At 38.4% G+C, this 24,033-nt stretch overlaps 1 protein-coding gene across 1 annotated transcript in view; it reads right to left on the bottom strand.

Annotated features, from left to right (window-relative positions):
- Positions 1-24,033, bottom strand: part of LOC124164401 — a 42,913-nt gene that overhangs the window by 8,648 nt on the left and 10,232 nt on the right. The window contains exon 2 of the mRNA XM_046541725.1: positions 21,198-21,329. Coding sequence (XP_046397681.1) covers positions 21,198-21,329 — 132 coding nt within the window. The remainder of the gene's footprint in view (positions 1-21,197; positions 21,330-24,033) is intronic.

Here is a 24,033-nt window from a genome sequence, read left to right on the forward strand (position 1 = left end):
AGAATTGTCTTACCAATGACATACGGCGGAGAAATAATGGAACACATAATCGGAAGCCACACAGTACTCGTTACAAACGAATATACGAAATAGTTGCAAAAATCATTCACTGAGAACTGCAAAAGAGAAAAAATATCCAAGCCAACGATATAACAAGTATGATCTACCTTTCATGCTCGACAAAGACGCGAATTAAGCTATGATTAATCACACCTGACAGAAAATTACAAGCCAATGCTCCCCACATAATTGAGATGGAGAAAAAAGATACCACATCATCCTCATAGACATAACGATCCCAATAAGTGGCGTAGGGAGGAGGGAGTTACGGGGGACCGAACTGGGTCCCCTTGGGGGGGGGTCTGGACCCCCCCATCTACCCCCGAAGTATAAAAACACAATTACTTTCATTCATTAAAAAATATTTAAAATTCACGAATTTACAAAAGATTACTTTGACAAATGAAGTTTTGTTCGATTATGAAAAGTGTTAAAATTAGTAGAAAACCCTCTACTTGGTACCCTACTTTTCAAAAATACCCCCCCCCCCGTTTTTGGACCCTCCCCCGAAAGAAATTCCTGGCTACCCCTACCCCACTGATGCCGATACACCGCAAAATCTAAAGCAACACACATCACCGAAATAAACAAATATGCATTTTTCTGCTGCGGTGAAGGATATGTGGAGAGAACAGTACGCGGATGTGTTTCCAGTGGTCTTACAAACGATGGCAATTACACCAAGTGAAACAACTGCAAAAAAAACAATCTAGAAGGGACACATGATAAAATTACAAGAAGCCATTATTCCGGGACACCTGCCATATTGTACGACTCTCCAACAAAGAATAAAAAAATTGAAGCCTTGAAAAATTGAACCTGGTTCGTACTCTACGAAGAAAAAAAACTTGCAAACCAAGAGAATAAGAAATAAATAATTAAAATATCATATAAAATGAACCTGGCGCCTCTAACGCGTTGTTTGACGGGAGGGTGGCACTAATTAACGGCGCGGCGGTTAGAGAAACAAAGAGGTCGGTCAAGGAAGTACTCGTTTTCTCGGCTTGGCTGAGCACTTTCTGCCCTGGACTGGAATGCATTTCTCGTTGTTCGAGCTCCCGAATTATGTGAGAGTGAAAATGAGGAGATAGCCATTATGACATTACTCGTCCTTTTTAAGCTATTTATGCTTTAAAAAATATATAAACTGATACGAGGAAAGTCTGATGAATAAATGAAAGCCCTTAATTGGAGCTGTCCCTCGAGTATTTTTTTAAAAGTTGCGCTACGGGAAATGCTGTGATATTTACACGACCCGTTGCTCGGTGAAAATTTGCTAATTATCTCCTCAAAACTCAGCTTTGATAATTTTTTTTCTGAAGGCAATGTCATATCAATCATTTTTTCTTTACTTGCGTACAAATATGCGTCGATACGATGAGCTTATTTCGCGAAGTGAGATCAAAATGTATGTTGAACTCTTAATTGAACCCACTTAGTTTGCGACATTTTTTTACTAAAACCACACACTAGATACCACTAGGTATACCTATTTTTAACCATATGTTGTTTATGATATGCTTTTATCAATTCACTCTGCCATTGACTACGGGTCAGAAGTCGTGAAATATTGCTTTTGATCCTCATTGTACAGTAGAGCGGATCGCAAAAATCGATTTTTTCAAATCCATCTGGCCCAATGAAAAAAAGTTGTGGGACCGATCAAAAATAAGGCCTGAAAAATTTGAGACCTTTACGTGAACCCCTGACCCTCGCTCAAATGCAATTTAGGGGGGGAGGGTCAAAATTCGAAAAATATAATATTTAATGGGCATTCCCTAGAGATTTTGCCGAGTTACTGTTCTTCTAGGACAAAAATTTCGTGCATTTTGACGTATCTGCCACCGTTTAGCCACAAAATGCCTAATTTGAGTCCGCGTCCGCGAAGAAAATATTCCAACGCCCACGCAGCGTCGCGGATACCAGAGCCGCAGGCCGATCCCTTCCCCTCCACGCTCGCTTCTCCCCCTCCCACGCCTCTAATGCAGCAAAATTCATCCCGCGCATGCTGCTAGGAGGTAGTTTATCTTTGATAATATAAATCAGAAGATGGTAGAAGGTAAAAAACGATGCGTAGTGAGACGACTTGTCCCTTATTTGGCGCCTCGTCGGCGTTAAACAAATCGATGTTACCAACTTTTAGAGAATTGATGAAATATTTTTAGATCTGCGCACGCAGGAAAGGAGACTACGGTCTATGAAGACGCCTCTCGAGTGGCTATGAAGGTTTGGGAACTTAGGTTATGCACTTATATTCCGGTATTGTCCGACAGCTGGATGTGATCGATTAGCGTGGTCCTTAATTTTTAAGTTTAATAATTCCTTTCGGGACGACCCCCAGTTTTGTTCCATTTGGTTATAAAATAAATCGTGAAAACTATTTTTGTAATCGGATACCGGGAAAACATGCCGCATGGCAAAAGTTTTGAAATGTTGGCATTTTTGGGTAATTTTCGGACATAACAGAAGATTATGACAATCTCGGATTATTCCATCACTTGCCTGTTTTTACAACAATTCTAGGTAATTGGAAATGGATATCCATTAGGTGTACTTTTTGTTTCAGCCGCCGGCGTGCAAAACTTTTCGAGATATTAACGACGGAAATTACCAAGAAAACGCCTAACTTTATGCAATCCGCTCAACAACAACAGCTCCTTGTACTCCGTTGCCAGGGGTCTTTATCCTAAGAAACTCAATTTTTTTATAGGGTTACATTAAGAGGCGGTCTTGAGTCATTGGGGCTCTCGGCTAGGATTCTTGTAGGATCCCATCTTCCGGGGGTCGGGGGTCCTATCAGATAAGTAAAGGAAATTGCATGCCCGGAAATGGATATTGACGCTATTCTGGCTCTTAAAAACTTTATAAAAGTAAATAAAAAAATATAATTTCGTAAAAAAATTAACTGACAAAAGTGAGAATATCACAGCTTATAAAATTTAATAATGCACTGTGGTTCCATTATCTATTTAGTGATTTTTTTCCTTGAGACTGCACTGAAACCTAAAAAAAAACTCTAAAATAAGCATTTCGAATAATCCTTTCAAAAAAGCATCAGGCTCACTTTTGTCTTTTGGCACCTTTATTTTATTTATTTTTAATATGACCTTTTTACAATAAGTATGTTGGAAACAAATCAACTAATGATAACGTAGAATTTTATAATAGAAAAAAAACATTGGTTCAACTAATCCGAGTCTTTATTTATCACGCCTTACACATACGCTTCACGATAGACACGATAGTTACGAGAGCCCCTTAAACACGGGGCCCTCGGCGATTTACGACCAGCCAACCTGGCCAGACCGCCCCTGATTCCAACCTTGGGACTGAATCACTAAGTGATAGATTATATTTCGGGGCTGATAGATTATATTTCGGGGGATTGAAAGGGTTTCAACCCCCGAAATTTTTCCTTGAAGCGGCTACCCCCAAAATATTTGATGAGGAAACCCACTGAGTTTCTTAGGATTGAGGCCCATGGGCATCAATCCTAAGAAACAGTGACACATCCAGATAGAGCTTGGGGGGGGGGGAGTTGGCTATAGCCCCTATATTTATCCAATTTGCACTAGATAGAATGGTAATTTTGTTCGGACTCTCACTACTCCTGGGAGGTTACCCCTCAACTCCCCCACCTTGCCCTCCATCCTTGTCCTCTATCTTCGATTCGCTACTGTTAAGAAACTCCATTATTTGATATGGTTACATGTTATAATGGCTGCCAAAGATCAAAAATGACTTGGTGATTGGTTTTATGTTAATTCCGTGTCGACTCATTTTTTGGCGGAAGACAGTTTCGGGCGCGCTCCAGCCCCCGTCTTCGGGTTCAAATGAATACCCGAATTTGGGCCCGAAGACGGAAGCTGAAACGTGCCCGAAACTGCCGTCCGCCAAAAAATGAGTCGACGCGGAATAAACCCGGAAAACAATCACCAATTTAATAACCGCGGAAGCCTCCGCAATAATTATTTTACCAAATATGAAATTAAAAGTAGCGGGCGTAAGTTTGCGGAAAACCTTTATCGTATGAATTGAAGAAAAAAAATTGGCTATTTCCACGTGGTGATTTATTGTATCCGACCATGATTTCGTTACATTTCGTTACGGCTTTCTTGATAATGTTTCGCTGTAGCAAAACAATGGTCGGTCACAATAAATCACCATGTGGAAAGAGCCTATTTTTATTTCTTCAATTCCTACCACCAACACTGAATTTAAAATTTAGCTTCATGCAGACAAAATACATAGGTAGCTGATTTGATGAAATGCGTTCGCATTGACTATATTTTATTTCATTTTGGCACTAAAAATTTAACTTTAAGCAGATGCAGTTATTAAATTTCAAAACTAGATAATAGTTTGAAATAACTTTTATATTTCTCAGAGGCTTTGGGGGGGATCTATCTCCTCATCCCCCCATAGTTACGCCACTGCATGATAATATCCATCCGACAAAAGGAAACCCACCTACGACTGCCCAAGCTCCCCCAGAAGCAAATTTCTCGCTCCGTGCTTGCTACTAATTGAAGGGTCCCCGTCGTAGCCTTCCGACATCCCACTCAAAATGTCCTCTCAGCGAGAAGTGGTCCTGGGAAAGGACCACAGCCCCCCAACCCTGAATTTGAGATTATCACTCAACGGTGGCCGAGTCCAGAGGGGGCTCTACTCACAATTCATACCAAACCAACCTTCGGCTTGAATAACTGAGTGAATGAGTAATTTCATTTGCATTGACTCTACGCCCGTATATCCACGATTATGTGGAAAGTCATTCCTGAGGGCAGGCAGGTCGCAAATCAGACAATATTTACGATTTATATCCGTAATCCCATATATCGTTCCAGGCTTTATTTGGTGGACTTGCGATATATCCATGATAACAGTGGCGTAACTCGGAATATGCTTCGGGGGGGACGGGATGGCCTGAGGTGGTGTCACCCCCCCCCCCCCCCAGGGAACTTTTTTGGAATAAATTTTTGAAAAATGACATACCTGGATATACATTTTATATTAATTTGGCATTGAAAATTTAAATTTAAGCAGATTCAGTTATTAAATTTCAAAACAAGACAATATTTTAAAATAACTTTTATATTTCACAGAGGCTTTGGGGGGTTCTACCCCCTCATTTGGGGGGTTCTACCCCCCGCCCCCCCCCCCCAAAGTTACGCCACTGCATGATAATATCCATCCGACAAAAACCATTAAATATGTAATATTTAATGTATCAAGTACTCATGATGGCATTCATTCCATCGGAAGTAAGTCCATTAATACTTACGACAACATAAAGAAGAAAATCCGAGCACAAGGGATATTCATGCTTCACCAACGAACATGAGTACTGATAAAAGAGCAGCCATAGTAGATTTAAGCGAAATACATACGGTAAATAATAATAAAACCGAATAGAAATACCATTCCAAAAAACGGTCTCGACGAACAGTAGCGTATCCAGGATTTTGAAATAGGGGGAGCGGGGGTTACCGGAGATTTCGGGGCCCTTCTGGGGTGTGTGGAAAACGCCCAAGGGCAAAGGGGAGTTCCGGGGAAAATTTTGGGAGTTTTGATTTTGAAAACGTGATTATTAGGACTCGAAAACAGTAATTTTGACGAGTATTTACTAAAATAAAGTATATAATATCCATAATATAAAGACATAAAGGCTCAAGGGGGGTTGTTACCCGGAAAGCTCCCTACCCGGTAGTCAACGTATATCAACAACGTATTGACAAAATCTTATCTTTTTCTCAATGACTAAATTAATACTTATGGATTGTGACCAAATTACCTGATGTAAACAAAAGCCGCCACATTTGTTTCGTTCGGGATCAATCTGCTATTTCATCCCACATTATCCAACCGGCATCTAAGGTCTTCTCCGAATAGCTGATTATTTAACGACCAAATGATCTAACTACATTACAAATGTATAGTGACGCTCAATATGAGATTAAAGTACGAAAACAGTGACCAGAAAATAATGGTTATTTAAAAAACTAGTGAATTTTATAGATAGTATTTGAAACTAGGATTTATGATGATGTAATCTACAAAAATCAACAGGCTCCCTGTTGTTTTCCTCACTGACGTAAATACTTTGATATTTGTTGTTTATCGAAGGATGATATACATCATAAGTGGAAGAGTGCATCTTTTCCTTCATCTAATATAGATGTTGAGGAGGAAGCTGCGACGAGTAGAGAGGCATGGCATCAATCTGGAACAGGGCGCTAATCTCAATAAATAAATCTCTCGTCTGGATAGTTCTTTCCTTTCTTCGTCTATAACTTGATTTTTTCGATACTTCCGCTGCATTGATTATCGACTGTCACTTCTTTTTTTATTTTTTCCGATTTGTACTGCGACGATAACGCGCACCAGTGATGGAAAAATGTCGGACGAGATCCTTTTTTTCCGAGTAATCGATTTTTCATCGAAATGATAAGTTCGACTTTTCAACAAAATCGAAATTTTAACCAAAATATCGATTAATCGAAGAAAACGACGGTTCTTTTAAAAAAAGCCGTTTGCACAAAAAATGTTTATGGTTCATTCGAAAAACAATCAAAATACACATTTAAGACGAAGAAAAAAATCTACTTATAACATGCGCTTGAATTAGTATTAGTAAAAATTTACAAAGGCACGTACGTGTAATTTAATGATCATAGCTTGAAACCATTCGGCTTCACTAAATTTTTCAATAAAGATCAACTGAATGAGATGCTTTCATGATGATCGAGGGCGTGCCTTTCCCGATTATCCGCCCTTAGGGAAAATCTATCGCAAAGTGGAGCGGATAAAGTTATCATCGGCTGGTAGTGACGCTGCCGAGATCAAACGAAATGGGCAAGATCTAAGTTGAAAAATCGAGTTTGGATCGAAACTCGAAGATCGTGGCTCAATCTCTATTTCCTCGATCTTTGAATATTAAAACTCATTTTTGACTTCCCAGGATCACTAAACCTTCGTAATTTTTACGACGCGCAAAATTATAATTCCAAATTTTTTGATAATTATTTTTTTTATAAAAAAATATTACGTATTTTATGCATTAGAAATATATTTCTTCAGCACTTAACATCAATGTTTTGTTATATGTCATGGTAAAAAGATATAAATTATTAAAAATTTCTTAGAAATAGTCTTTCATTGAAAATATTTTTTAATTATTTATATTTCTTTTTACCATGACATATAAAAAACATTGATGTAAGGTGCTGGAGAAATATATTTCTAATGCATAAAATACGTAATTTTTTTTATAAAAAAATGAATTCTCCAAAACTTTGGAATTATAATTTTGCGCGTCGTAAAAATTACGAAGGTTTAGTGATCCTGAGTATGCCTTAAACTTTAAAATATACACTAAGTAATAATAATAAAATTTTAAATTAATTGCTTTAAAGTGCAAAAACAACCTCATTGCAAGATAAAAATAATATCGTCGTCAAAATGACGAAGGTTTAGTGACCACGTGACTGTGAGCCACGTTTATTAATCTAGGGTTAATCGAAATCGATTTTTCCATCACTAAAGCCTACCGTCGCATTATGGCAGAGTTGGCAACTAAGAGTCATGCGAGGGGGAATATATTCCTTACACCACCTCTTTGGTCTATGCACGTAAGGAGGCGCAAAAGAAAGAATGTGGTATGAACGTCTCGTAATCAAAACGGAGTCTCCGCCATAATTTCGTTAAACGCGACGAGAATGGTTTCCAGCGCGATTTTCATCCGCGAAGACGCGTATTTCCAGGAACTTCCTCATTATTTGACTATTTTAAACTCGATTTTCGATTTCAATCAAAATCGATTTTCCATCACTAACGTCTACCATCGTAGTATGGCACAGTTGGCAACTGAGAGTCATGCGCGTGAGGATATATTATGTCTTCGCGAGACGTTTTCGGTCTACGCACGCAAGGACGCGCCGAAGGATCGATGTTGTATGAACTGCTCGTAATGTAAACGGAGTCTCAGCCATAAGTTCGTCGAGAATGGCTTTCAGCGGGAGATCCATCCGCGACGAAGCGTATTTCTTGGAACTTCGCCATTTATTTTCCCCGAGAGCGCAAGCCACGGAGAGAAAAACACGGGACTGAAATCAAAATGCGAATCGGAAACAATGGGAAGATGAGCCCGATCGATCGCCCGCACGCAGGGTGCGTATTGTGGAGGGGAATGTGACGTCACGTGGGCGCGGCGTGAGGTCAGCCCGGGTCGAGGGCCCTTTCTACCCCCCCCTCCTTCAGTCTCCCCTCCTTCAGCCTCCCCTACCCTCCCCTTTTTGGATCCTCGTGATTGATCGAGTGGAGGGCCCCCACTGAAGGCTGCTTGCCAGTGAGTGCCTTCAGCACTACGCAGCATCATGCTTGAGACACCGTGGGCCAAGATGTGAGACCTTTCGAGGGAACTGAGGTCATGCGATCCAGGTATAGGAGCATCGAAATGTAAGAATCAGTGGCCAGTAACGGATCCAGGATAGGGACAAGGGGAGGGATAGGTGGTGGACCTGCAGGATAACCTTCCAGCATCAGTGGGGGTCCGCGAGGTTACGAAAATATTGAGAATTTTGTGGCGTGTATTAACGCTTTAAGGTAGTTATGGCGTCATCGGCTGAAGTCAAGTGATGTACTCGGGCTACCTATTATTTACGCAAAAGAGCCGCAAAAAATTAAACAAAAGGAAACATAATTAGAAATGAAATTTGAATTCAATATTGAACCTTTCCACTAAGCAAACATCAAAAATGGTTTTCTTAAAAGGTATTTACGGTTGTCAACTTGAATAGCTTCAACACTGCATCGAACCTTTGCACACTGAACTGTTGACGACACAGTTTGACTAAATATTCATAACCTAAGTGGTAAATCTAAATAAATATATTTACTTAAAAACAAAAGATATGTGAGGCGTAGGTAAAAGCCGGGAAACTAAATATATTTGGGTATTTTAGGCGAAGTCGGTGTAGTGGTTTTCATTTTGCGTTGTTGGCACCGCGCGATCTTGTCATTTCCAGGCAGTTTGTCGCATATATCTTTCTTCTTTTATCATGAACATATCGATGGTTAAGTTCTAACAACACGTATCTCAAAATTTGGCCAGTTCGACACAGGTATCTTAAACAAAGTGTGATGGCATTAAAAAATGAAATTCAAGCAAATAACAACTCTTTGTTGGCAAACGTATGCTTCTTTTTCAGTTTTATGAATTTTTGGTTTTTAATTTAAGCGTAAAATTAGAAAATATCAATCATTTTTAGCTAACCTCAAAAGGTGTTATTTTTGAGATACGTGTTGTTAGAACTTAGCCATCGATATACTGTCCCATACCTATTTAGATTCGTCACAATATTTTTCTTCTCATTAATGCCGTCTCAACGTATTGCTGCAGCTTCACTAGCTCGAATAAACCATATTTTTCCATAAGAGCCCATTTTAACTATCCTAATTTTACCGTCAAATATCTAAAAAAACGGAACATGGGAATGCATTTTTTGTTTGGATCATTGAAAGTTCGTCTCGAAGAATATGTGACCAAATTCGGAAGATCCCCTGAGGATGATCAGCAAGTCGCTGCTCGAAACGTCGGGAGACATGGACGACATCAACCGGTGGAAAACCCGAGAAACTTTTCTGCATATGTGACCAAAGTTTCCTCAAATTCTTATTACTTTCACCGAGGCGCTCTATCTTACGGTTGTCTCATAACTAATTTTCCAATGAATTAAGTTTTTAAAAGAAACATTTATGTACATGCTTAGTAATTTTTCCTCGTGGTATGTTTCTATAATGCTTTACGTCTTTAATCCTTATTACAAAAAGTCCAAAGTAGAAATGTTTTATCAGTTTTAGCTAGTTTACTGTAGCCTACTTGGCTTTTCGGGGCTCTCATCCCTCGTATATCTATTCGACCACAGAACAAAATTTCCTTTTTATCTATTCTATACCCCAGGAGGGGTATAAACGAGATAAAATTTTAATATTCAAAAGGTCCACAGCCCCCACAATCCCTCTCTGGATCCGCCACTGGTTGCAATAAACAAAAAAGAAACGTGGACGTGGGCGGAGTTTTACGGGGGAAGGGGGAGCCTAGCCCCCCAACTTAAATGGCAATTTGTCCGAAACAAGTACGAAACCTATACATTCAACTAAAATGAAGCGAAAACATCAAAAGTTCAATTTAAATTTTAGTTTGGGTAGTACTTAAAATGTTGTTTTCAGGGGCTAATTTAAACAAAATTTCCAAGAAAATTTAGGGGATATGGAATATCCCCTGAAGTTTCACTGGGGGAGTGTTCCATAGCCCCTAAACACCCGGCAGGAATGCTGCCGCCCCCCAAACATAAAATTATAAACTTCGCCCATGAACGAGGTGCGAAGAATTCAGTTGTGATATAATTTTTTTAACCAAGAAGAAATATGCAAAGATTCTTAAACATTAATCCGAATTCTCGGCAGCCATCTTGCTAGGAACTGTGGCTAAAAAGAACAAAAAGTGATATAAAACGTCCTGGTATTGGAGGGTCACCATACGAGGGCCTCGCGAGAGAGTCCCTTCCACCCTCATTAGATTTTTATCGTGACCCTCCTCGTCCCTGCGGTCGGTCAGTTGCCACTGAGTTCAGGTTCCAGTCTTGTTCGTAAATGTTTTGAGTTTGCAAAACTTAAAAATTCGAGGCGGTATACACGAAGAGAATTTGGCTCGCTAATCAAATTAGTCTTTGGGTGAAATCTGCGCTTCATATATGCTAACAAGGCCCTTCAAAACGATACGAGACTTACAGCTGAGAGATATCTCGCACGTCCACGAAACTTCTACCATGCAAATCCTCCCTTGAATATATTTCTCGTGATTATACTCTTATTTTTTGCCTCTACTAACTTTTTAATACAATTTGACTTAATCCTAGTTTCACTTGATACCAAGCAACTTAATTGATATACTACTCCCGTTGGATATAAGAAAGTATAAAATAATTTCTCCTGAGGTTAAACAGCTATCTTGAAGTACAGTGGAATAGGTACCACCTTCAAGTAGCAATGAATACTTCGTAGCATCAATAATTCCAGGTTTCACCCTAGCTACAGAATTTATTTGGAGGTAAGACGCCAGGTAGAAGTAAGAGAAAAATCGAATTTTTTAAAGGTGCACAATCGATAGATCGACGTGGAGGGCGTCGCCTTATCTCTTCTCTGCGCATTAACTTTGAATAATAGTTATCGTAATCATTCATCCGTAATCTTTCCGTCCGCCCTCCAATAACAGGCCTTAGCCTGAAGCACGTCCAAGGACTGAAAGGTCGTTCTCGCCCGTTCGCCCATTAAAAATCTAATTTTATTACCTATTTTTATCTGATTTCATTAAAGTTTTACGGCGTGATACATTTTAATGATTGTTTTACATTGCGTGAAGAAAATTTTGTGATTATAATCACCCTCCAAGCCCATAAATCAATGATTTTACCTAAAAATGAGAAATTTCAAAGGTTGATCTTATAGAGAGCCATGCATACTACGTGAGTGTATGCCCTCCACCTTATTAATCACACAAATAGAGCTCCAAGTGTGTGGGACTTGAGTTATAATTATTTATATAAAGTAAAAATTGGAGGCGAGTGGGAATTATTTTTTTTTTTTTAGTTGCTATTGCTGAAAGTATATGTTATTGGTTCTAAAAAAATCTTCAATTTTAAGTCTATCTGACGATCGCTAAAAATAATATCCTAGTCATTACCTTTTACAGTGACGCCACTACAGTGCTAAAAAATAATAATACAACCATTTTAAAAATTTATATAAAATAATTTTTGTCTCGTGCACTAAAAAGAAGAAAATAAATTCATTAAAATAAATTTTGGAACCTGAAAGTCTAAAACGATGTCTTCATATAAAACGAAAAACGTTGGGCGCATTTACATAAAAATTGAATTTTATAGTGAAGCATCGAGAAACAGTTCTAATCATAATAAAAGTGCTTAATGAGTCATCCGCTTTCGCGTTATTCTGAAAATTTCAGCTTGATGGCTAATCGGAAACTGGGTTAAAATTTAGAGAAATTTTGATCGGGAAAATACTACAATCAACAAAACGAGCTAATAAAAACATTGTAAAAGGCCAATATTTTTACTTTTGTGAAGAAAATGAGCTGCTTTTATATTTTTTTTACTTTTGGTTGAATGCTTCCTGAGATTACTGTAATGAATATCAATTAAGGAAATTGTTATTTCATCGATAAAATTACCTACGTATTCTCTCTAATGTCCATGGTACAGTGGAATCACCACTTAGATCAAAGTCGTTTACATCACTTCTGTTGGGATAAAATTACGATTGGCTGCATATTACCTGCTCCTGTAACAACACGTCATGTGATAAAGCTGGACGACACATTACTCGGATGTAAACCACTTCGAAAGTCTCCGACTTTCAAAACAATGAACAAAGAACTTAGTACCCGAAAAAGTATTTCTAATTAACAAAACTTTTCATGGGAAAATTTTTCCAGAGGAGAAGGTAAGTAGGCAAATTAACATTCAATGCATGAACCTAAGGCCTGATTAGTAAATTATTCTGAACGCAATTATAATTCTACTGAAATATTCATAAATAGCAATGGCAAGGTTAATGTAAAGTCAAATAAAAATTTAATAGCTTCCAATGGCATTTTAACAAAATTTGTCATGTAAGTGCCAAAAAAGAAGCTGAATGCATATTTATTAAACTTTTTACTGAATACAGATAATCCACTGCATGCGAAAGGTCAACACGGAAGACGATACATTGATTCCTCTAATACAAGTCACTGCAGTCACTTACTTGTTCCACAACTTATTATTGAATTTCCATTTTGGGATCGACATTATGTGATTGAGTGATTAAATTCTTTATCAATACAACCATGAAATCCATTTCCCTCTTTCCCTCACTTTGCTTCTCCAAAATTCTCGCCCTCGATAAATTGTGAGAGCATATTCCTTCCCTATACTTTTTCAATAAGACATTGCAATATAATTTCAATATATACTTACGATAATTTTCGAAACAACCGTATGGAACATATAAATGACATATTTGCGGCATGGCCTGGAAGCAGCTAGGATTCGTCAAGCGTGTTGTGGGATGATTTTCGGGTGAAAAATTAAAAGGGAGATGCTATTTCGCACTCGTTGGGCTGCAGCGTAAAGCCATACTTAATCCGTGAACTTAACAAAACACAAATAAAATGAGTGCGAATCGTCAAAAACTGCCACGGGAGTAGAGAAGCGTAACAAATATGCTAAGCGAATTAGACTAGGGGCCGCTAGAGAAAATATTTCCGACCTACACTTTAATTAAACTGAGAAAGATTAAGAAAGCTGTGCCCGCTAACTAGTACTCGATCTGCTGCCAAAGTGCAAGCAAGCACTGTTACACCTTTCCATTGAGAGTATAACGACAAAAATCTACTGAAATTCCGGGAATGAAGCTATAATGAATGGCTAGTTGATTTTTATTGTAGAACTGTAGATTGAAGTACGAAAAAAACGAAGTACCTGAAAAGACGCAAGAATAAGTTCTACAACAGTGAATCCCCGGACCTGCGCATTACGTAGGTAGTTAGTTGCCCACAAACTAAGTGGGAATGATGCACTACGTCGCTAATTGTCAACACGGGAAATTCACATCTAATTGTTGCGCTTTGGCGTGGAACTATTGCCGTGGTAACGAACGATACCGACGTAAGATATGAAATTGGTGCTCCCATGTGGATACCAATTGAAATACGTCGATTTCTCTCTGCTGCGTCGACACGGTAATTAGATTATTAAAACTACAATCTATCCTCCATGATTCACCTTGATCAATTTATTCGGATTTCGAAGTAAAAAATTACTTTCAAATTATAACGAAATATACCTCATACTTTAAGTAAGAACAAGTTAAAAAATTTTCAAGAAGCTTTTTAATTTAAGTAGATGGATTCTTCACTGCTATCTACACTCATAAAATTCTGCACGAAAGTACAAATTGATGAAAATTTACCTTGATTAGCTTAACATCTAGATATTCACTAATGACGGCAAGATTTCTTTGATTAGATTTATAAATATAAGCAAAACCTCTGGGTTGGCATATTAATTCGACCAAAAATATATTATCTAGGGTTTTAGCGTTTTATTTTTTCAACACAGTTTATTTCCATATTCGACACAGTTCATTTCCATATTAAACCGAGATTATCACGGATGATATTTCAACTTATCTTTTTAATTCATATGCATCGATTAGTTCTAAATCTGAATCTCTCTTAGCAGCTACCTATTTAAGGGACAAGGCAACGTACTTTTCACAAAACCCTCATTCGCAGTGCGCTGTGTGTATTAGATTTGAAAATGAGAGTCCGGCAAATATGAAAAAATACTACCCAGAGAACTTCGTTTTCAAACGGCATTTTCCAAACTTTTGTCAATCAGAAAAAAATATCACTGACCGTATTCCCAAGTGGGGAGATTTGGAAGTACCTTACCGTAAATCACTTACTCTGGTATCGATTTCAACGCCAAAAGGCAAAAGACATGGATGAAAATGTTTACGAGCGGGAGATAAATGCCGCATAAATTTGTTAAATAATAGTTTACCCATGTAGGGCAGAGGCGGATTTAGGGGGGTCACAGGGGTTATACTCCCCCCAAAAATTTTATCAAATTTTTAATTTTTATTTGTTTAATAGTTTTTGTATCCTTGTAAAGGAGTAAAGGAAGTATAGGTATATGAAAATGCGAATGCATAGCTATAAGTCCCGAGCGTGAGAGAAGTTAAATTAGAAGAGGTAATGAAACATCAATATTTTGTAATCATTTTAAACTTCCATTTGGCTATTTCTATATATTTCTATATTCTTCTCTATTTTTAAAACTTCATAAATGTCTAAATTTGTTCAATTTAATCTGTTGCTAAGAATGAAAATGAAATTTCAGGCTCCCAAATGCGCAAAAAAAATTGGTATTTTAAAACCTTAAACACGGGAGGACATCCCTCTCTCCCGGAGGGGGGCATTCCATATTCCCCAAACCAAGGTTGTGACCCACCCCCCCCCAAATTTGATGCTGAATCCGCCCCTGATGGAGGGCGACGACGTGAACTATATTGGTATGAGATGAAGGGAATCGATTTAGCACAATGAATCTGGAGAGAGCGTGTAATGTGAGGCAGAGATTTGGCATGAGAATTGCAGAGAAAATAAAAATAATGTTTTGATATAGAAAGGCTAGTGAGGCAGCAACCTTGTCTCCTTCCGACTCCTTTTATGTATGAGTCGTGCATATGGTAACACTATATGGGATGAATAAAGTTATAGCAACGGGCCTTATAATTAATTAAAGATGGGTTAGACAGATATGATTCGTAGCATGCATCATGTGAACCATTTTAGCCGACACATTCCACTACTACTAAAATATTTACCTCGGTCAGTTTGAAATCTAGATTTTCACTGCTGACGGCAAGATTTCTAAGATAGGCTTAAAAGTTTTTAGCAGAAACTCCGTATGGCATTTCAATTCGGCCAAAACTCGATGATCTAGAGTTTTAGCGTCACAGTTTATTTCCAAAAAGCTTATCTTTCTAACCCATATCTATTTATTTGTTCCATAGAACCTACTGCTAACCTTTGCCAGCCTCGGAGGCTGCGGCGTCAAGTCCCCGCCAGCCAAATAAGAGGTCACTGAAGATCATGTTAGAACATCTTAATGACATGAGGAAAGAATAGGCTAAGGATAAATGACAGCAAGACTAAAATGATATCTACAGAATACAGGGATAACAGTGTCTGTGGGAGGGGTAAGTCAAGTGACAAGACACAAAAGAATCTTGGGGCAGACTATAAATGTGAAACAAAAATGGAACCAAATATTGGATTGAAATGGCCAGACACGATTCATTCAAAAAGGAAAAGTTAGAAAAGCCACATGGGAAAGTGGAGCAAATGGAGCATTATTGTGAGTCATTTAAAAAGGATTTAGGCATTGGAGACACTATTTGAGAAGAATATCATAAGTCGAAAGCGGACCAGAAAAAAACGAGTGAGAAATGGGGAAGAGGTATTCACTTGAGAGGGGAAGACAATCAAAACATAGAATGCAAAAATAGAACATGCATCAAGAAGTGTTGGAATCTTGTCAAAAAATATAACTTTATGTAAATAAAAAAAAAATAAAAAAATAAAATAACTTTATGTATGGTAACTGAACTTTTGATGTTGTTCATGTGTTCCAATCGAATACAAGCATTCTTTGTTTCTTATTTTTCAATGCTGTCGAATATTATTTTGTTAATAATTTTTTACGATTTGCTGAATTTTTTACTTAGTCATATTTGTTAATTATTTTCTTTGTTGTTCTGAATCATCTTTAATTGGCCTTGGACTGCATTGAATATATTAATGTGTGTCGATACGTGATTAATGTGGTTTTCTCTATGCGAACACGGTCTTAAACTAAAAGCAGTTTTTCATTTAATCGCTCCAAAATCGAACAACGAATTCAACTGGAAGAGTTGTTTGATGGTTTAATGGTTTTTTCAATTAAAAGGTGAAGTTCCTTCAATTAATGTAATTATATTATATTAATGGACGGTAGTTTACAATCTCCCTTTAATAGAATAAATATCAGTATTATGAAGGTGATAATTGTCGTTCTGCACCAATTTTTGTCCCAAACGGTAAAGAAATTGGAATTACGCGTGTGGGCCAGTGGCATACCAAGGGGGAGCAAAGGGCGCACGTGCACTCCCCAAACCAATTTATTTGAGCAGAAAAATGTCAACCTATAGAGCAAATTTATTCTACTCAACCAATATTTTTTTTTAGCAAAACAGCTTCCCGATGACTCATCAACTGTGTAATTTTAAGTCCTAAAATAGCATAAAATGTGATTTATTTGAAAATTTAAAAAAATTTTCGCATTTTTTTCCAGAGCAGGGTTTTACCCCCTTGACCACTCTGGTCGTACGGACCCCCTCCCCAAACTCATGGTTCTGGGTAATCCCCTGATCGGGGCCATGTTTTTCTTTCTTCGCATCATTGATACGCGGCAGAATCATAAAGCTAGGTGCCCTTCCATCATGTCCTAAAAAACACAGTTTCGTCTAACGAAACACGATTTTTTTTATCTACAGCAAAATTAACGACCATCCCAGTAATTCTGATTACGTCAGATGACAAGCATTGGATTCACGATGGTGTCTCCCATTTCCGGGCTTAAATTACACAGCAAATGGCCGCCTCTCCACTCATTCCAATTAACAGCCGGTATTGGATTTAATCACCGAGGAGCAAATTTCTCGACTGATGTTTTAAGCATCGGTATAGCATTCATTACGGATTTTTTAAATATTCTGCGCGTCTTTTTAATCCAGGTAGTAGTTTATTTTACTTAAAAGAGATATTTTGAGTCCAGTTTTGACTGGAAACTTATTTGGTGCCATGAAAATTCCACTTCGCTTACAGTTGAAATAGAATGATTTGCGATAGTATCCATTTAACCGAGAAAGAACTTATTAATCACATTAACTAATCACATGAATTTTGATTACTTGACTGGCTGGAAATGAAGTCGACCTTTGCTGTGCGAAAAATCCACAGAGAAAAAATCATTCGCCTTGACCAGAGGGCCTTGTCCGATAGTGACCACCAGGGGCGCAGCTAGGAATTAAGGCTAGGGGGGATTTCAGGCGCAACTAATACTGGGGGCTTTGGGGTATTGCATACCCGCCAGGTTAAGCGGGAGTTGCGGAGACCTTCCCCCGGAAAAATTTAAGATAAATGGTTCATAATGGTGATTTTTACGGCCTTCTGAGGGATATTTTATTAATCTTCACACTATTCTATTAGCAATATTAATCCAATTAAGTAAAATAGATTTAACTTAAAAATTTCTGGGGGGTTTATCCCCCAAAACCCTTCCCTCGCTGCGCCAATGGTGTCCACAAATATCCACAGGAAGGAATGCGCCTCGGTAGCTTAACAGGCTCTAGCGCTCGACAAGAATTCGGGGGATCCGTGTTCGTATCCCGGTATAGGCGAATGTTTTTTCGCTGTGGATTTTTCGCACAATTTGTGCATTGCGGGTGACTCCCGTAAAGTTATCACCGTGTCTGGCCCCGGTATACTTAGAGTCTGACTTTGTTAAAAGGCAGCTGATGTATGACACTGGCAGCATTTTTTCTGCTACGTCGAATTCTGTGCTCTATAAGCACCACTCAAAGTGCCTTTCATAACAAATAAATGACAAATTTGATCTCCAATCCTTATAAAATAAATTACTGCGGCCGTTATCTAAAGCGCTAGAAATCTCTGAATATATAATATTTCATTTTTTTAATGGTAAATGTCTTTAGAATCATCTAACAATAAGATACTTTCCAAGATTCCGTTAAACTAAGGTACGACTCGATAAAATTGGAAATATTGCTGGAAAAATGTTGGTCAAAATCGATTCTTCGGGCAATCGCTTCTTAATCGAAATGAAAAGGTCGACTTTCAAACAAAATCGAAATTTGAACAAAAAGACGGATCATTTTTGAAAAAAAAATACGGTTCGCAAAAAACATGTTCATTTATAATTCGATGAACACTCAAAATACACATTTGAGTAGTAATAACAAAACAAAAAATATAATGGGAATACACGATTGAATTATTTGTGGCAAAAATTTACAAATTCACGCGTTATATATCTATGCATGGAACCCTTCGGCTTCATTAAAATTTTTATGAAAGATCGACAGATTGAGATGCGTTTTTGATGATCGAGGGGGTGTCTTTCCGATTTTACCGGCCATTCAGAAGTCTTTCTCGCAAAAGTCTAGAAAAGTCTTACACTCGGGACTAGAGATGTGCGAGTACTCGAAATTTCGAGTCGAGAAGAGTAGTCGCTACTCGACTCGAGTGTTTCGAGTAGTATAACGAAAGTCGAGTCGAGTCGTTTCTGTTACAGAACTGTCGAGGTCAGCAAGCCAGTGATTAATTTGCGTATGTAATCGTTATTACTATTGTGCAAATGTCTTTACTCACGGCTCTTCCAAGCCGTTTGGTTACACATATTATTGAAAATTTCGACATATTACTAGGGGTTAATTTATTTAGACTGTGCCTCAGCTGTTTAAGACACATAATTTCCATTCATCTCCTAATGCTGACATAATTATCATCAAAGTTCCTCATTATTTTATTTCCTTTTACATCAGGATAAGCATTCATAATAGAATGTGTGCTTGGAGATTGGAAAAATGAGAATATTTTGAAATATGCGTAGTGGTATTTCGTGGTCCAGAAATTACCATACTCGACTCGACTCGACTCGATACTCACGAGTAGTTTTCACTCGACTCGATACTGGATTCGAGATCAAAAAGTGCTACTCGCACAACCCTACTCGGGACGGATAATGTTATCACAGGCCGGTAGTGACGCTACAGGGATCAAACGAAATGGTCAATATCGAAGTTGAAAAATGCCTTCGGATCGAAACTCGAAGATCATGGCTCTATCTCGATTTAACCTCCAATAAGAATTTTGCCACATTTTCATGATGAAACCTGCTCATATCGTGCTCGCTCGTAGATTGGCAGATATTCCCCCATGTCCAGCAACGAAAATTTGAGGTGAGTTCAACAAGTAATACAACACATTTTTTTTCGCGGCCAATTTTGGTTGAAAAAAATTTGGCATTTCTTGTGGAACATTTTCAAACATTCCTGCTTCGTCTCGCATAGTTGCCTTGACTTCCGATAGGTGGCCGCGCCACACGGAGCTGTTAAATAGGGTAGTTTCCTTCATCAAAGAAAACGAAAGGCATTGATTGCGATTCGTTACCTCATGATATACATATTATTTGGTTTTTGAAATCCCAGTTTAGACGAATGATTAAGGTCAATTTTAACCTCAATTGAAAAAGGCCAGATTGGCGCCCATGCGATGCCACTCCACATGACGTCACAGGGACCTGGATGCTATACGAGTATTCAGGAGTTTTACATCTCGTCTGAGATTACCAATGCATGCATGAGGCACAGAGCTCAGGGAAACATCTCTTAATTATCACTTATTGAAAATTCCTATGGTCGGAATGTTTCCTTCGTTTGATACGGTATTAATAATCCTTATTTAACCCAAGCGCTACCTGCCAGCAGGGTACTCTGCTACCTGCTAACAGCCTGCATCGTACCCTCGCTCATAGCCTCGCACCAAGGTGGCCTCACACGGCGGCAGCCGCAACCAGAATGACGTCACACGGTTTCTTCCAAGCATTCAAACTTAGCCGTCGCGTTTTCGCGTGCTTGAAATTTTTCACTTTTCATTCTATCGCGAAAAATAGATATCGTCATTTAAAAACCTAAAAGCGTGAAATACGTACTTCAGGAGCAATAATCTCACGATTTAGGCTATAAAAAATAAATAGGAAACCACCCTACTGGCGCTGTAGCGGAGGTGCGTCCTAAAGAACGGGCGGTGATTGAGTTTCTTTTGACGGAAAACCAGGGTATCTCAGATAGTCATAGGAACTTGCATCATATCTACAGTGATCTGGCAGTGGAAAAAAGCACTGTGAGTCCTTGGGCAACGCGTGTTTCATTATCACCGCTACGGGAATGATGAAGAAGTTATTGATGCAGGACGACGTTGGCTCCGACATCGACCAGCAAAAAATGGTACCGTGCAGGCACACAGGACTTTCCTTCCAGGTGGCGTTAAGCCGCAGTATGGAATGGAGATTACGTTGAAAAAATAGCCTTTTGTAGCTAAAATATTAAGGAATAACATGGTGTGTTTGAATGCTGAATTAAACAACCACTGTTTCAGAAAAAAATGTGTTGCACTACTTATTGAACTCCTCTCGTAGAATGGATATTGCTTTCCTTGTTGCGAGGGATTGGAGGGATCATTGTACGCCCAGGACTCTTGTCCAGATTGGGGTGGTTTGAAAGGGATTTCATAGTGCCCCAAGAGTCGGTACAGAGGAGGTCAATATAACATATTCATAAATATATATTCAGAAATAGGGAAATTATAATAAAATTATTCCAATAAAACCGGAAGCAAAGGCTCAACGGGTATGTTGAGGGAATGCGTCAGTCATTTTTTAACTCACCTCCGACGCCCATGACGATAGGTCCAGCATACGAGAGGTTATTCAGGTGAAACCCGGCCCAGTCGTCCTTGATACTGAGCGTCGAGTTTCCCTCAGCTTGCCGCCATTCGGACAGCTGGTCTGCGTAGTAGCCTGAGTAGTAAACGAGAAGAGGTAATTGGAAAAACATGTCTAGTTGATGATTGCATGCACTAAAATTTGACATAATAGCCTGTGTAAGTGCAAGTATGATGAGTATTTCGCACTTTTTGGGACGAGTGAGGTCTAGGCTGAATTTTTCTATAGGTTAACAAGGCTCCAGCGTAGGGCCTCAAGATCAACGGGGGCCCACATTAAAATTGTTCGCAGAACAAAAATCGCACTACTCTAAAAACAGTGTACAATAACACACTGGACCGGAACAAGTAGTAATTCTACGCATGTGACTAATAAACAAACATGAAAATGTATTGGTTAAGATCAACGCGTCTGGGTCATTGGGTCTGTTCGGTTGTAAATACTAGATTGCACAAAAGTATATTATTAGTGCCACATTTAGATTAAGTTTAGTATCAATCAAAACATGTTTCGTTTAAAAAATTGATATGTATCACAGTAAACATATATTTTATTATATTTCATATGATTTACAAACTTAAAATGGGAGGTGAAATGGCCTCATAAGTGGCCTAGGGCCTGTTTTCGTCTATATCCGGCCCTGAGAGAGGAGCAAACCATGCATCATGGATTTTATGGGGTAATAACTGCAGATTAGCCACCGGCGTACCTTCACGGAGTCACCCGCAAGTGTGAATGTGCGAAAATACGGACTAGCCTAGACAGCTCAAGTGGTAGATTATCTGGTGAGAATCCAGGATATCCGGAATCAATTTCTGGTCATCCAATCCCCGTAGTAAGGGGAATGATTTTCCCCCCATGGATTTCCGCACATTCAGTAGACGTTCGAATGTAACACTTTTATTCCACATAAGTATTTGAAATTTTAATATAAAGTTGGTTACAAAAGAAAATTTCATTTTAAGTGTAATACATTCCACAGTTATGTATTAGTTGTAGTTATGTCTGTATTATGACACGCGTGGCTTGAGATGAATCGAATTTACTCAATGCAACATATTGCGCTAAAATATTTTGGAGCCATCGAGACGATTTTCTCCAATATTTATTGAAAATTAGCCATAACTTCTATGGTTGGATCCTTCAATTTTATTTTGTTCTCCTGGTTCTCTCTCGTGATCTAATTTTCTTGAGGGAGGGATATCTACTCCTTGTGTACTTCTTGCCCTCTACATAGTTACATTCAAGGGGCACGCAACCACACCTGAATATTGCATTAGTTTCATTCTAATATGACCCCCACATTGTTCAACACTTTTTACCACCTTCATTGCTTGTTCATACAACAGAATAACAGATAGAAATTGAAACAATGAGATAGAAATATTTACACAGGACGATGACACAGCGTGACGTGGAGATGGTATGAAGGCCGAAAGCACATGGAAAAATTTCACCTCGACCGGGAATCGAACCACGGACCTTCTGCTTTCCGGAAAGTCGGTCTTGGAATAGAATTAGTTCGGATAACTTGCTACTTTTCATCCTGATTACCATCATTATTTTTTAAATTAGACTCAAGGGCGTACCCAGGATCATAACTAGGGGAGGAGCAAGCCATGATCTAGGGGAGGGCAAACCAAGTTTCGACATTAGTTTATGAGATTATTTCCTCGAAAAAATAGTTTTATTTTTGTTACATATCTTATACAACTTAATGCATATCATTTTTCGTGGGTTTAAAGAAAATTTGTTGAATGCTCTAGTTTCAATTCAGTACTGATTTTACTTAAAGACTTTTTCGGTATTTGCTTCTATGGGGGGCAGCTCCCCCCCCCCCCTGCCCCTCGCTGGGTACACCCATGGTTAGACTATATCTTCTGCTCGCAAATCTCGATTTAAATTTCGAAAAATCGTTAAAAAAAAAAGAATTTTTAAATAAACATATCAGATTGTACATAGGATGGAGTAGTATTTAATGACAATTTCTTTGCACAGAAAACTTTGAAATCATAGCAAACCACCTCAAACTACCTATAACTACCTATTTACAAATCGATCGATTCGGTTATCACCCGGTTAATTCCTACTGAATGAAGATATGCAGCCTTTACAAATTTTCACAGACTTTTCATTTCATTCGAGTAAATAATCGAATACGGAATAGGAAATATTTGAACTTGTACAAAGGTTGTATATCTTCATTCAGCTATGTACTCTCGATATAAATCCCATAAATATCTGAATGGTTCGGGTATTCTTTGAAGACATTGAATTCTGTTTTTCAATTTAGCCTTTTTTAACGCAAGGGCCACTTAATTTACATTTTTTACGTTGGTACACAAGAATATGGAAATTCCTCAAGGCATAATTCTCTCTGCACTGCGCATTTTTTTAGGGGATGCCTGAGAGAGAATGTAGCATTTTGGCGCGGGCCACTTTGGCGCGAAACCATCTCGGCGTAGGTGACCCTGGCGAGGGCCTACTTGGCGCGAAAGTGGGCTCACAGTTGCTACTCTCCATTTCCGACGAGATACGATAGTGGTTTTCAATTTTTTCTCGTCATTCATTACAAAAACATTTTCTTTTTTAACTTTTAAAAAGTAAATTGAAAGAATTAAATAGTCTATGTATACATTATGTAAGCTTTCGATCCGAAACTAGAGTACATAATCCATCAAACTCCAATTGGGGTTTTTTTTTTTATTTATCACATAACGGCCTTTTACAACGAAGGTTTCCAATATTAACAAAGTACAACACAAACATCCATGCCCTG

Source organism: Ischnura elegans, chromosome 8 (genome assembly GCF_921293095.1).
Source record: "Ischnura elegans chromosome 8, ioIscEleg1.1, whole genome shotgun sequence".
NCBI lineage: Eukaryota > Metazoa > Arthropoda > Insecta > Odonata > Coenagrionidae > Ischnura > Ischnura elegans.